Source organism: Hakea prostrata, chromosome 9 (genome assembly GCF_041222555.1).
Source record: "Hakea prostrata isolate BN-2017 chromosome 9, UWA_Hpros_2, whole genome shotgun sequence".
Classification (NCBI taxonomy): domain Eukaryota; kingdom Viridiplantae; phylum Streptophyta; class Magnoliopsida; order Proteales; family Proteaceae; genus Hakea; species Hakea prostrata.
Window position 1 is genome coordinate 13,374,414 of NC_142608.1, and position 15,267 is coordinate 13,389,680.

At 38.3% G+C, this 15,267-nt stretch overlaps 1 protein-coding gene across 1 annotated transcript in view; it reads left to right on the top strand.

Moving 5' to 3' along the window:
- TPC1 (two-pore channel 1) overlaps positions 1-15,267 on the top strand; it is a 168,057-nt gene that overhangs the window by 34,982 nt on the left and 117,808 nt on the right. The window contains exon 6 of the mRNA XM_089135592.1: positions 4,760-4,820. Within this exon, the coding sequence (XP_088991718.1) occupies positions 4,760-4,820 (61 nt within the window). The remainder of the gene's footprint in view (positions 1-4,759; positions 4,821-15,267) is intronic.

The window sequence follows — 15,267 nt, forward strand, 5'->3', positions numbered from 1 at the left end:
GGTATTTAGTCTATTTAAGGCCTTTGAACACATTGGTGGCCTTAGAATTGTGAGAAAATAACCCTAACTACGTCTTCTAAGTCAACCCTATGTGTAAAATCGAAATGTAGAGATATCAAGTAATTCATGTTATCAACTATAAAGTATTAAATACATTACACATCAAACTATCAAAGAACTTAAATGGCTTCAAAATTTTACAACCATAAGAAGTTTTAGACTTGTAGTAAGTCATAAATCATAATCCATAAGTTCACAATCACAATCACAAGAGTATGTGAGTAATAAGATTACAAGACTATAAGACAACAAGAGTATCACTCAGCATTCTGCATCAACTGATTCTGAACGGTGGCTACATATGACTCTCAAGTCAACTCATCACTATAGTATGTCACATATAGGTTTAAATGTCACATTAAATTGGTTTCCATGAAAGTTAGATCAAAGCTTGTGGATCAACATATATTTACACTAAACTCACACACCCATTGTAGAATATTCTATTTGAAAAAAATTCAAATTTGGGGGAAAATCTTACCTTTGTTGTAGATCTAGTTGAAATAGGCTTGAATGATGATAATTTGATGTTGTAGATGTCTTAAAGATGTTTAGAAGTTGAATCCCCAACAAATTCCGACAAAAAATCAAGTTTCTGGCAATTTTTGATGGTTGCAGCGAGAGAGAGGCGAGATCTCGGCGAGATATGGCGAGATCTTGGCGAGATGTGGCGAGATCTCCCATCTCGCAGATCTCGCCCCTCCTCTAGTCTCGCTATGTCAAAATAGCGAGATATCTCACGAGATCTCCCACCATGCCTGTAACATTGATAGTCTTAGCTCCTCCACCATCGTCCGCAACACGAATCCCTACTTGACTAGGAGGTGGGTTATTTTCCGGATCTATCCAAGTGTAAAAGGCTGAGCCTCGTCACTATTGTCACCATTCGGGTCCATGGACTTATTGTCATTATTTAGATTAGCTCCACCACCTGATGCCTCGAAAGGAACAACTGCTCCTCCTGAGCATGTACCCGACCCTCATTAGCCATGAACTCATCTACGTCAATGTTGCCCTCCTGAGCTATAAGTAGGTCAAGCCTCCCTTCAGGCTTATCTAGTAGTTGCTCATCTCTATCACTCACCCAATCTATAATAAAGTCTTCATCATCAGAGTCCACCTGAAAGAATCGCCAAGAATGGTGGTATCTCTTTGCCCTTTGCCCTCTAAGCCTGTGCATATGTTGTGAAGCCTTAACCTTATATTGTAGTGCAAAAAGACCAAATCATTAAGGTGTTGGGAACCCAATCTATTATGCCTCTTTGAGTGGATCAATGAAAAGGTGCTCCAGTTGTTTTGACATCTGATGCAGAGCAAGTCCGCTGAGGAACTTGATTCCAACTTGCCTCAAATTTTCCGCATTCTTGCCATAGGGACCCACCTCTTAGTTGCTTTATAACAAGAAGATAAATTTATTGCATATTAGATAATCTAATAATTTGTCATTTGTAATAATGGTTAGGAGTTATTTTTCTAACCAGTATCCCTGTGTGTCTAGTCTTGCATTGCAACATCTGACTTAAATGACTTGAATCAATACCTTAAAGTCTTGATGTACAATCATTTGTAATAATGGTTGGGAGTTGTTGACAGTACTTACTTCTTTCAAATGAAACTCTTAAGTCTTAACTATCTCACCTTAGTGTTACTAAGGCATCGTTTGTTTGCTGAATTTGAAGTGGGGTGGGAGAAAGGGGGTGAGAAAAAGTAAACTTTTCCATGAAATCCCAAAGCATGATTTGTTTGGTTTAAAGAGGTGGAAAGTGGGCAAATATGCTTCCTTAATTTAAGGAAGCTTGCCTTTTGATGTGGCATGTCACTTTTCCCACCCCACCCCCTATAAAGTCCCACTAGTAGTGGAACCCACAGTTACAACTTTTCCATAAAATCTTTTCCTTTCTTTCCTATTCCCCTACCCCACTACATGTTTTTTTTCCCTCTTTTTATCTAGCAAACAAATGATGCCTGATGGATTGCAGGCTCACAATCGACAATACTTGTGGAAGTTTGTGGATCAGCAAAGGGAACAATGGTAGAGGCTACACTCGCATTGGATGTTGACACAGAAGAGGATATGTCAAATCTGGACATTAACTAGGAAAGGTGCTGGAACTTGTCGAAGGAAAGAAGTGCTGGAGTACTCAAGATGTTAGAATTACTTGGTATGCATATGCTTGGTTTCTGGACCTATTTACATTCCTACCTCATCCACAGGAATTTGCTGGACATCCATGCAACTTCCAACACTTGTCTTCTATATAATGCTCTTTTCCACAATACTCGTGCTTCACTAGGGCACGAAAATCACCAAAACTAGACTATTGCCATTGGAACAAGCCACCAATGCCGACTTATCAGATGTCTGAGTATTTACCGTAACTCTCCTATGACTAGCCTCAGTGTCTACCATATCAGAGGATTGCTTTAGAGAAGGAAAAGGCTCTTGGGAAAGAATCTATGCTTGAATATGATCATATTCAATGTTCACCCTGCCAAAAAAGCATACACTCTAAGCTTGTCTTCACACTTCTGATAAGCAACAACATCCACAGTTCATGATGGAGTAAAGCGGCTGTAGAAGTTAAGGGTCTGATAATAACCTAAGAGAGTGTTGTAGTATTAAGATAGGGTAAGCTCCTTTTGTTGTAGTTGATGAATCTTTCTTCATATCTCAAAGCATTGTGCATCACTATCAACTTTGGAGTATGTTTCCTTTGCAACTTTCTAAATTGTCGCAACATCGGGAAGAGGAAGGCAACTTTGCAATACTTGGTTCAATGGAATTAAAGAAAAATCCCATAAACAAGCACTCATTTGTTTCCCACCAATCTTGAGCTATACCAGATGAAGATGGCTTAGTAGAAGTTCCATGTAAATGGCCAGTCAAACCATGAGAACCAACCACAACGAAAGCAGAACGGGACCAGCGAAGATAATTTGTTCTATTAAGCTTAACAGTGATCATCTGAAAGGGAGAAAAATCACGATCTTGAAAAACAAAAGAAATAGGAGAATCCTCCTTTTTTTGGATGCACTAAATGAGGCAGAGGAGGCTGTGTTGGCCATTGTAGGAACCTAAAAGCATATTAGTTACTAGGAAGAAAAATATTATGTAATAGGAGAAGAGCACTCATCACCAAAAACCCATTATACTGACGGGATCCTGGTAAAAATAGAGACAAATCAAGCTATTGAAACTAGGGTTTTCAAAGTTGAAAAATAGAAGAAAGGAAAGTACCTGTTCACTCGATTTAGGTTTTCACCAGCAAATCAAATTTTTACTACTGTTCATAGCTCCATTAATTCACCTTTACCTTCTCTGGCGTTTGAATTGATGAGGTAAAAACACTTTTTACCTTAGGTCAAACTTTGAATTACTTTGGCTTTTATTGTTTACTAGAGATGGTTTAAAACTTAAAAGAGATGGAAAGCAAAGGCAAAGGCTATCACAGAGGAGAAGATGGAGTCTAGAATTAGGGTTTTAGAAGAAGTGTTTGATGGATCTCAGTTTTTTCTTCTCCAAGACAATGATACCATAGACTATGACGACTCTCGATTGAAGTAGCTCGGATACAAGCAAGAGCTTAGTCGCAACTCATGTACATCTTCTTGCTATCTTCTACTGATTTTGCCCTTTTTTTTGGGTTTTCAAGTTTCTGTTTCGATAGAGAATCTAGAGTTTTAGTTTAGGTGTGCTTTCTTTTTATTTAAAAAGTGGAGTTTGATCGGAGGTTCTTTATCTCCATAGCGCGGTCTCAAATTTTTGTGTGACATTCTCCATAATTTTGGTGCTCACAGGCCTGACGACTACATTTGGCATTGGGCTTGACGTTGAGAGGAACTGTGACAATGGTCTACGGATGGCCAATCGCATGCTTCTTCAATGTTTAGGTGGGGTGAAACCTGAATCGAGTGAACATGTACTTTCCTTTCTTCGGTTTTTTAACTTTTGAAAACCCTAATGATTATCAGGATCCCGTTAGTGAAATGGGCTGATCGCCGGCAGGGGAAGGGTGGTGGTTGTCGATGATGTGGGGTTTCCGGCAATATATGGGAAGAAGATGAATGAAAGGAGAATCCCTTCACCCACCTAGGGGTTAGGTCACTTGAATGAGTGAGGGGTAATTTTGTCTTTTCATAATGAGGAGGGTATATAAGACAGTGGGTATCTTGCAATTTTTGAAGTTGTGAGAGGTGGGCGCCATGCAATTGGGCCCACTTAAGTGGGCGGCTTGCAAAAAAACCAAACTTGAATGAGTCCTGACTTGTGTCTGAAGGACAGAGAAGGAGTTTTACTTATACTAATAATTTACCAAATACTGAACAAATCAAAATTTCCAAGTGTAGGAATCTTACAAGAAAATATAAGATCTTAAAGATCCTAGCAAATCTAACCTCAAAAAAAAACCAAAAAGGAAAGTAAATCCACTAAAGCTATTGACAACCAAATCACCCAAATCTACCAACCGAATCTTGTCTTACAACACCCCGCCCCCTGCCCTTATGATGATGTTCGTACTTCCTGACATTATTATTGCACTCCTGGTTTAGTCTTTGGTAATCTTTTGCAAAATTATTACTTAAAGAAGTTGACAAATGGTGTGAATTGTACAATTGGCCAATTTTATGGATAAGAGTTCCTTATTAGCCACCATTTACTTGATATATATATTTTCTGTTTTATTTGTTTTGGTTTCAGGGAATTACGAGCATGCATCGTCACTTTGGTTGGCATGATGGACAAGTACCTCAATGTCTTGGTAACTTGGTTTGCTACTTCCACTATTTTCTGTTGTTCTAGAATTGAGATTTATTCTAAGTCTTTCTATATGATTTACTAATTCAACTTTGCTCGAATTCATCATTTATTTTATGGAAAATATCTCCTTAGTGGTTTGGTAAGAGAGGCTTCTCCACTGATCTGTAAAAAGCTGCAGTCTAGCAATGAGTTGGATGTAGAATTTTGTGGACATACTGTCCATGTGATGTAGCCTCAATTGGATTGAGGGCCAACACTTCTGAACAAAACTAACTCAGATGGGGTGGGAAAGGGGTTGGTCTTGATTTAGGGTTTTAGGATACGAATCTGGGTCTCTTTTTTGGGTGGTTGATAGATGAGGTACCATGATGCCTTTACTTACATATGTGGATACGTTGTGTTAGGCTCCTCACTTCTCGATGTGTTTATTGTGTTGTACTGCAAAATTTTGGGTTGAGATGCTAAGGTTTTTGAGAGAGGGATTAGGGGACATATTAAGTAATAAGACGATCCTGTATCAACTTTGAAGCCAAATCGCCAAGTAAAAGTTGGTTTCCTGAACACAAAAACATTATAAGTGAGAGTTTATGATGGGGTGAATTTCCAGTTTGATGGATAACCAAGAAACAGGGTTCTTGTGGTCTGACTGACCTGAAACTTGGATTAAACTTGCAGATAATATATGGCAATGATACTCCAAGCTATAGGCAGAAAATTCAAGAAAAGGGGTAAAAACCCTGGATTTTGATGATAAATTCAAATGTTCTCTTGATAGGATGAAGGGGATGAAGGGGATGATGCGTATAAGATGTGGGATGGATTTGGGAGGATTGTGATGGTGTATATGGGCTCTACGCCTCTATGAATCGGGGGGTCTCCTAAAATGAAAATAAAACTAGAAGGGGTAGAAAAGGAAAGGTATAAGATAGTTATCTGGATGTGACTCACCAGGTTAGGTATTAGCACTAGGATATGCCTCACCTAGACAACTGGATGCAACTCACCACACAAGGTTCCCCTGATGGAGAAGACCACATAAGCAGCAAAGTCTTTGCAAACAGCAATTTAATTATCGATGCTCAATTCTGTCTTTCTATTCCTCCACAATGGGGTTTATATTGTCTTTAACTCAGCCTATTACAGTATTTAATCCAAGAAAAACTAATTTTACTGAAAGCATAACATAACTCAGCTACTTGCGGTGGGAGTGTGAAAGGGTCCTATTTACAATCTAATTAGCTCTTGTACCTCAACTTAAATCATGGTTCAGATTCTCGGTATCAGAGCTGGTTTGACCAGCCAGAAACCGAGATCTGACGAGATTTCCGGGAACCTGGCTGAAACCAGGTATTTTCCCCTGCATATTTCAACACGTGGTCTCAACACTGTAAATAGAATCAGAACTAGAAAAGAGAATTGAGGAAAACACGGAATATCGCAGAGGAACTTCACTCGAACTTGTGAAGACTCCCAACAGCTCTACTTTTATTTATAGTTTCAGATTACACTATTTTAACTTCTAAGTATAATAGAACTCAAACGCTAGTACCAAGCTATCAAGTATTAGCGCTACCGCTAATTCCCTTTGCCCCAATTCTGCCCATTTTCCCCCTGATTTTTAACGCTTCCCCTCAAGCCAGAGCATATATGTTGTTCCTGCCCAACTTGTTACAATTGTAATCAACCCTTGAACTCCCAATGCTTTAGTGAACAGATTTGCTAAATGCTCTCCTATATGGACATGGCTAGGAGATATAATCCTCGCTGTTAACTTCTCACAAATTGAGTGGCAGTCGACTTCAATGTGTTTTGTGTGCTCATGGAACATATGGTTTTATGCTGCATGAATAGTTGCCTGGTTATCATACTACAATAACATAGGAAACTCATCGACAAAACCAAACTCTTTCAGTTGTTGTTTAATCCACATTAGTTTACAAGTAACCTGTGCCATTGCCATTGCGCGACACTCTGGCTTTGCACTTGACTAGGTTGACAATAGATGATGATGGATTAAATGAAGCAGCAATACCTGAACTACTTGTCATATGATTGGGGGCTCCTGCATCAATGATAAAATGGTGAGATGTGGATGAACGACATGTTGTGGCATAACTTGTCTGGATGAAAGTAGCTGTGGGTGGCTGTGACTGAGTTGCTTGGAACTGAGTAAACAGCAAGCAGTCTGGCAAGCAGTGGTTAGCGACAAGCGACTTCTTCTCCTCCTTTCTTCCCATGGCTTTTTTATTTAGGACCTACTATGTGTGGTTTGTAGTATGTTGGATGCCTTGAGGTAGGCTAATATTAGTTTTTTATTATATAAGATATGATAGATGTATAATGAATTAGTGTGTATGAGATGTACACTAAAAATTTCACTTAAAACGCCTCAACCGCCTCAAAAGTGCCTTGGAGGGCGCCTTGTTGACTCATCGCCTCAACTAGTCTAAACTGCCTCGCATCGCCTCGTCGCCGTGACAACTATGGATTTTTGGTATACATTTTATATGATTCTTGAGTCAAGTTTATTATTATTCACCATAATTCAGAATACCATCTTACTCATTTAGAAACACATGGTGACAAATACAAGGAATTTTTGTACTTCAATACAATAATGTCAAAAAGAAAAACTAAATATTATAAACACTTAATTAAAGAAGCAAAAGTAATGATTTCTAGTTTCCACTTTGCAACACCAGCATTAATTTCATAGGGAGTTCCTCAGTGGATCTGTCCACAAGCCAAAGAAAAATTTTCAAGTTTTGACCGAAATTTAGGTCGAAATTTGTGATTTTTTTACTGAAGTTTTGAACCTCCGTTTCGGGCCTCATATGGACTCAAAGTGATTTGGATTCTTGCATTCTACCTATTTCAAGCATAATAAATACTATGTAACTACTAGCTTACTATAAAACTATTGGAAAGGTAACATTTTAGTATATAGTATATATGAGAAGAAGCAAGATTATTGCCAATTATAGGTCTACTCTATTCCATGTCTCCTTCTTCCCTCTGCACCCCATACAAATGACAATACAAGTCCCATGATGTTTACCCCATATAGTTGTCGATGTAGTCCGCATCTGCAGTTATGTATGTGGCCTCATCCACATGCCTAAGATGTCCTGATGATGGGAACTCTGGGAATCTCCGGAGTTCGGATAAGGAACTGGCTTAATTGCATATGGAAATGTTGGTGGTGGCTGTGGTATAGAGTGGAAGATCTACTTAACAAATGAAGAAACACCTTGGTCGTCGGTAGGGGCAGGAACACCATAAGCTCTGTAATGACTATAAGGTTCTGGTGGTTGACTTCGATAGGTGACAGTGGGAGGGTTGAGTCTGATATCCATAAGTTCCATAAGTTCCTTGACCATAAGGCTCCATTAGTGGATGATTGAGTCTGATAGCCAGGAGGGACACCATAAGGTCCATAACCATAAGCTCCATAAGTTAACCCAGTAGAACCAATACTCTCAACAATAATATCTAATGAGGACTTTGCAGGCCTATGCCATCTGGATCCTCTGGAGGTGTAGTCTTTGGAATCATCATGCTCATTGATGTCATAAAACCCAACAAGCTCTCCGCATCAGCCAGATGGTAAGACCCATATGATGGCGTGTCCTCCGTGCCATATCCATGCTTTATCTCCTTCCCTTCCTCGAATATGTCGAAGAAACATTTTTGCCTCGAGATGCAACTCCACTATGATTTGAATCCTATGTCGTATGGGTAAACTGACTCTTGCTTGTCGTCCTCCCCCTCCCTAGCTCTCACTTACTATTGGTGGTGGTGGTTTGTTCCTAGGATTAGTTGAATCCTAATCATGAGGTCCAACACCCACCTCATCCCCTTCACCATCATCGTCGTTACTGGGGGCCTGAGTTGCATCATGCTTGATGTTGGACTAGACAATCAAATCCTCACTCTGGGTGAATGCATTAGGGTGTGGCACGAAGGGACGGGTGGGCGTTGCATGTGCACTCCTTTTGGGCCATGAAGTTCGCCACATCAGCCCCCATCTCTTTTGCAATTTGTTTACTGGAACGACCTCCCTCCTCATCCAACAAGGGCTCTCCACAGTCCCTGGTCTAGTTAACTATGGGTTATCATCATTGTCCATCTTGAATATGTCAACCAACTCGATATTGTTACTCTCTCTGTCCAGCCCCTGTAGAATATGATCTCCATCAGTCTTATATTATAGTGTAGATAGACAAGGTCCTCTAGACGCTTCACACCCAATTGGTTGTACTTCTTTGAGTGGATGAGAGGCTGAAGGTGTTCCAATTTTTCTCACAACTAGTGGCAGAACATGTCTGGGAGAGCACTTTGCATGCAATTGTACTCAAATAGGTTGAGTCATGGCCAAATTGCAACTACCTTTCAGCTACAACAAACACAGGCTCCAATCAGTACTTAAATAACTAGTTGAAGTAATTAAATGTGTAATGAATTAACTTACCCGCAAGGGCAGATTCCTGTCCCGATATGGCCACAAAATGACCGAAACTCCTAGTGGCATCCCTAAATGCCTTCATATAATATATAAAGAAAAAAAAAAAATTAACTAGATTATCGCTTAATGACTTACTATAAGACTATGAGTTGTGAATATCAAATCATAATCTCACCTCCATAAGGATGGCTGCTTATTTAGATGGATTTGGTTCCAACCTTTCCATTACAGTTTGGATGGCATCTATCATATCTTGCCTCATCCCAAGCATGTCTTTGTAATGGTATTTGGGATTTAGATAGTATGTTGTGTAAAAAAAGCAAAACTAAGAGGGAATAATTAATACTTAATAGTGTGATAAACTGATAATATAATGAAATTAAATTGATTACTAAACTTGACAACTCACTAGCCTTATATAGTGGATGTTGCAACATAGACTCCCATCTAACTTGGATGATGTCGAGAATTTTCTTGTTGGCATGTAGGTAGACCTGAGCAACTTGCTGCTTCATCTTATCTACTGCAGCCTATATGTGTGGTAGAGTAGGTCTCCTCTGCTGATCTACCATCTTCAACATATGCACCATTGGCTTAAGCATCTTCACCACTATCCTCACATTATTCAAGAAACTGTCATCGAGTATGGTCAACTGTGCTCTCCTTCCTCCTACGGATGAAGAACCCTCCTAGATAAACCACTGCTCTGATGTAAACATGCTTTTAAGGCCAGTCTTCCTACTCTCAAAGCTCTGCAACGCTATCCAATTAGTAGCAAATCTAGTTATGCCTGACCTCACTAAGTCACCTTGACACTTGTCCCTCATCATCTTTAATGCATAGGTGTGGTTTTGGATGAATATGCTAACTTGTCGGGCTTTCTCTATGGTCTTCTTCACAAGCTTGACCTTCCCCATGTCCTTTAGCATTAGGTTAGTGTAGTGAGTAGCACATGAAGTCCAAAAGAGGCTATATCTGTCCATCAAGACATAAATATATATCAATATATGTAATCTAATATTGTGATATGTATTCAAAAATGAAAATTAGTACTAGAAGTAGGAGCATGTTTTACTACCTGGGGTTTTGCATCATCTTTAACCCAACTTTCTTGTAGTTGGAGCCATTATCTATCACAATTTGGATCACATTCCCCACTCCAACCTTCTTCACCACTTGCTTCAATAATTTGTAAATATATTTTGCATCCTTTTCCTTACTGGTTGCATCTATTGACTTGAGGAACATTGTCCTGCCATCACAATTCAACATGAAATTGATGATAGACTGTCTAATGGGACCAGTCCATCGATTAACCATCACAATCACTCCATAATGAGCCCATATGGGCTTCAATCCATTAATGTTCTTATTCAACTTCTCTTTATGCTTAGGCAAATAGACATTATATGTCTTATGTGGGGTGGGTCTCTATATACCACTCCCAGCCCTAGCTATCTCCTCAAGCATATCCCTTTAATAGGGCCCTTGGGTTGTTTGTGCTGGAATACTATTGTACATAACCCATTTGGAGAAAGCCATCCCCACTTTCTCCTTTTACCTTCCCCACAAGTGCTTCAACTTTCTCTTCTTTTGCTCAGGCCTCTTAAATAGGGCCGGATCATTGCGAAGAATCTCTAGATCCAAATCTATAGGATGTGCTGATGAAGCTCGACCCCTTGTTGGGGTCCGTGGGATAGGAACCTCCTGCCTCACTCTGACTCCTCCTCATAAAGACTTGGGAGCTGCTTGTGCCTCCCATACCTGCTGGCTCTCTAGAGGACCCACACCCATAGCCCTCTACTGCCTCCTCATGTCATCAATCCTTGTTTGCTCCTTACTAATCATTAGCCCCTCTTGATTTGTGTGGACTCTGGATCAGGGTCACATCCATACTCTCCTAGCTTCTTTGGATCAAAATCCTTCTCTTTTGGCTCTGGAAGATCATCTAGTCATGCATTCTTGAACTCCTACCTCTTTATCTCTTATCTTTCCTTTTATGCTTTCCCCCAACCAAGTATGAGGCTATTGCCTTCTTCACATTTGAGGGCACCTTGGTGCATCCTACAACATTTTTATCTCCCCTAGATGTATGAACCTTTAGTCTAGTGTCCCCACCTCCTCTTATTTGTTTCTTGCAGTAATTACATCTAGTCTTCTTTCAATCAGCTATTAGTGGCTTCCTGTGTTGCTAAGCTATGTCTGACATCTTTAAAAGGTGGTGCCTGATATAAAAAATACAAACTAATTATCTTAAAAATATCCATAAAATGCTCAAAAAATTACATACATGCTTCTAATAATAATTTTTGATTTTTAAATTTATTACATAACTTAATTAGTATTAATAATTTAAAAAATATATAAAATACACTCTTAAGTATCTTAAAAAGCTTTACAACATGCTCCAAAACTTACATACATGCTTCCAATAATATTCTCCTATTTTGAAATTTTAAAGCAATTAATTAATTGTTTTTAATATTTAAATATTTTTGAAATTATTTAAATATCTTTCGAATAATAAAAATAGATAATTAACAACAAAAAAATTGATTCAACACCATCACAACAAAATGGTGTCTTACATATGTTAATTTTAAGCTTGTACATCTACTATACATATACAATTTTACCATTATATTTATACATAATTTATAAAATAAATTTTAATAACAGAAAAATAAAAAATTGTATGAAGAACCAAAAATCAATTTTGACACTACAAATTCATAGATCAACACTCTAGAGTAAACATATTTAAATTTGGAAGTAATCCAAAAGATTTAAGGCACAAACAAAACAAAAATAAAAAAATGGGGAAGTTGGTTACTCACCTTGCAAGATTTGAGAAAATCCACCAATAAAGGACCAAATCTATTGTTTGAATGAAATCGTGTTCTAGAAATTAGGTGAAATGAGGGATGAAAGCAAGAAAAAAAAAAATTTCGAAATAGCTTGAAATCTCCATTGGTGAAACGACGGAAGTAGTAAAATTTCAAAATTTCTGGCTTTTTCATACGAAACAGGTTAGGTTATTTTATAAGTTATAACTTAAGTAAGTAGCGTTTCGTCCTAAACATATCAGCACTGAAATTTCTATACGTTTCGACCAAAATTTCGGTACTTTTCAGTCGAAACACATATCTTTTGGGAAATATTTTTAATTTCGTTTTGTTTTCAAATTTACTTGACATTTCGATCGAAATTTTGATGATTTTGACCAAAACTTTTTCCATGCCGCAAGCCACATAATAACATTGCATTTGTCTAAGCCTCTCCTCTAAATATGCAACATACACATCCCATGACATGGTGTGGGTCCAGTTGGTTTGGTAATCCATAACTATCTAGCTAAAATTCCCATTGTTAACATGAGCTAGATATCCCAATCAGGGAATGGATCGTCGTGGATGTGAGAAGATGGCTGAAGCATGTGTGGCTATCATGGGTACCCAAGGCTAGATTCCACAAAATATGATCCTGCACTTGATCCATCTATATATCCAGGCGTAGGTCAGTACATGACTTGCAACACTTCCATGTCAATATGGTTTAGTACTCTCAAAGGATGGGCCATTACTATGTCCCCCATATGGTCAAAACCCATATATGGTGCTGGTCCATGCTCTCTAAGCAGTGTCATGATTATGACTAGGAGTCTCTATAGGGAATGTTGGTGCATGCCAATGTCCAGAACATCTATTCTTCCTGAAACTCATGGGTCCCTTGGGGCTTGACAAGGTGGATACATCCATCGGATACCCATGTTTCTTATTACCCTTTTTATGGACCATCTCAATTTGCATCTTCATCATGTCATTTGCTGCCCAAAGTTTGGTAAAGTTGGCTTCCTTTGTTGATCTACCAACTTTAACATAGGAAAACCTTACAACTTTCTTCAAACTATCCGTGAACTTTGGACTAGAGATGGCGGATTGGGCTATTCTATTTGCTTGGTTTAAAGAATCCTCCCAGTTGGACCACTCTTTATATGCAAACATGGATCTTAGGTTGGCTTTGTTTGCCTCAAAACTCTTCAGTGTGATACAAATGGTCAAACCTTGTAATGCTTTGCTTGGCCAAGTTTACCCATACACGTTGTTCTGAATATTGTATAATCTAAAACTATAGTTGTAAACAGGGTGTGAAGTTTCGAACATCCGGACACTGAAATTCTGAAATTTCAACAATATCTCATTTAAATTTTAGAATTTTTTTTTTCTTTTATAATTTCGACCTTAAGGGTTTTTGGGGTCATTATAGCTTGGTTTTTGGTGTCTAACCTAATTTGAGGTCTATAAACACATCGAGAAAGCCTAACCCGAAGTGGTGTTCCTGATATGTAGGCAAAACTGGAAGTCTGGAACATGAATTTTAACCAATGTAAATATGGATATGATGCATGAGAACACTAAGATTTTCATTAAAATGCAAAAAAAAAGATAACAACTAAAATTCAATATACTAGTGGTCCAGTTAAGTGTAGAAGTCAGTCGTCTATAGTCAGTATTACATGTTTAATACAATATGTGTATAAAATAATAGTATATGAATGTATTACAAGTTGCAAATTTACAATACACACCACACCTATAAATAACCTAATTATAATTGCTGTGTTGTGGTGGCTGTATCGTCTCAACCCTGTAGGCCTGCTCTGTGAACGGTGGACATACTCAGCCCATGTCAATGAACCCATATAATGCTCCATAGTCAGACACTGCCCTTTTTTAGGTAGCATCATCCTCATAAAACAGCAAACCCTTCTTAATGGAAGTGTCATAAGAGTTAGGATTGCCGTGATGAAATTTCAGTGAGATTTTGGGAATTTTGACCAAAATTTTGACCTTTTCATGTCAGCTCTCATTTTGTTTTGGTGTGGACCGAATCACCAGAATCTTGGCGAAACTTCGTGAAATTTAAAACTACAGTTGTACGTTTAGCACACCTTGTTCTCAATAGTGTAACCCTGTGTGAAGGATCTCTTCTTCTGGGTCATGTAGTTGTGGGTGGTTGAGCTCGGCTTTTGAGCTGTGGGGTCATGGGGATATGGTTCTGGGGCCCTTACACTTTGGGGTCTCCCTAGTAAAATTTTCACATTCCCGTGTGACCTCAATCTTCTTCTCCTCTCAGGTTTCTTAGGCTTTTGTTTATATTTAGGTTGTCTAGAAGAATCTGCTCCGCTACCCATCTCTAATTTTCTCATTTCATCCATCCTCGAGAATTTCTACTTGCAAGCATTCAGCTGCTCTAGATTGTGCACCATCTAACTCATCTGGTTTGTCCTCATTCTAATCCTGCTCTCTTAGATCGGGCACATCATCTAAACTTGCATCTTCAAACTCCTCTTTGGCAGCCCTCTTCTCCTTCCTCTTTGCTATTCCACCCCTTTCCACTCGCTAGCTGCCACTATAATCTTGTGGGCCCACTTCGTCCAATTAGCCTCTTAAGTAATTACGTTTTTTATTCTTTCTTGTCCGTACTTATATGTTGTCTGTGCAACCAGGCAATGTTCCCCATACTTCAATTCATGTTATAAAGGAAATAATCTAGGAATCTGTTGCAAGAAGTAGACACTGTTTATTACAAAAAACATTACTTATAGTCTAATATGACAGAAAGCATATACTAAATTACTAAAGTCTGGGAATTTTTGGGTTGTAATTGTTATAATAATTACTAATTACATTATTAACCATCTTTAGTTTAGAAAAAGATAATCATCATGATCATATAAACAGCACCAAGCATTACATACAAACTTAGACTAATGTTCCACTATTTTTAGAATAAAACCACAATATATTTGTAATATTATCTTTCTCTCTCTCTCTCTCTCTCTCTCTCTCTCTCTCTCTCTAAATTTGAGTATTCATTTGATAACTATCAAATTATTTAAATAAATAAGTAACAACGGAAAAAAAAAAAAATTTAACACCATCATGCCATAGATAGTAATAGTGTTTCACATATATTATAG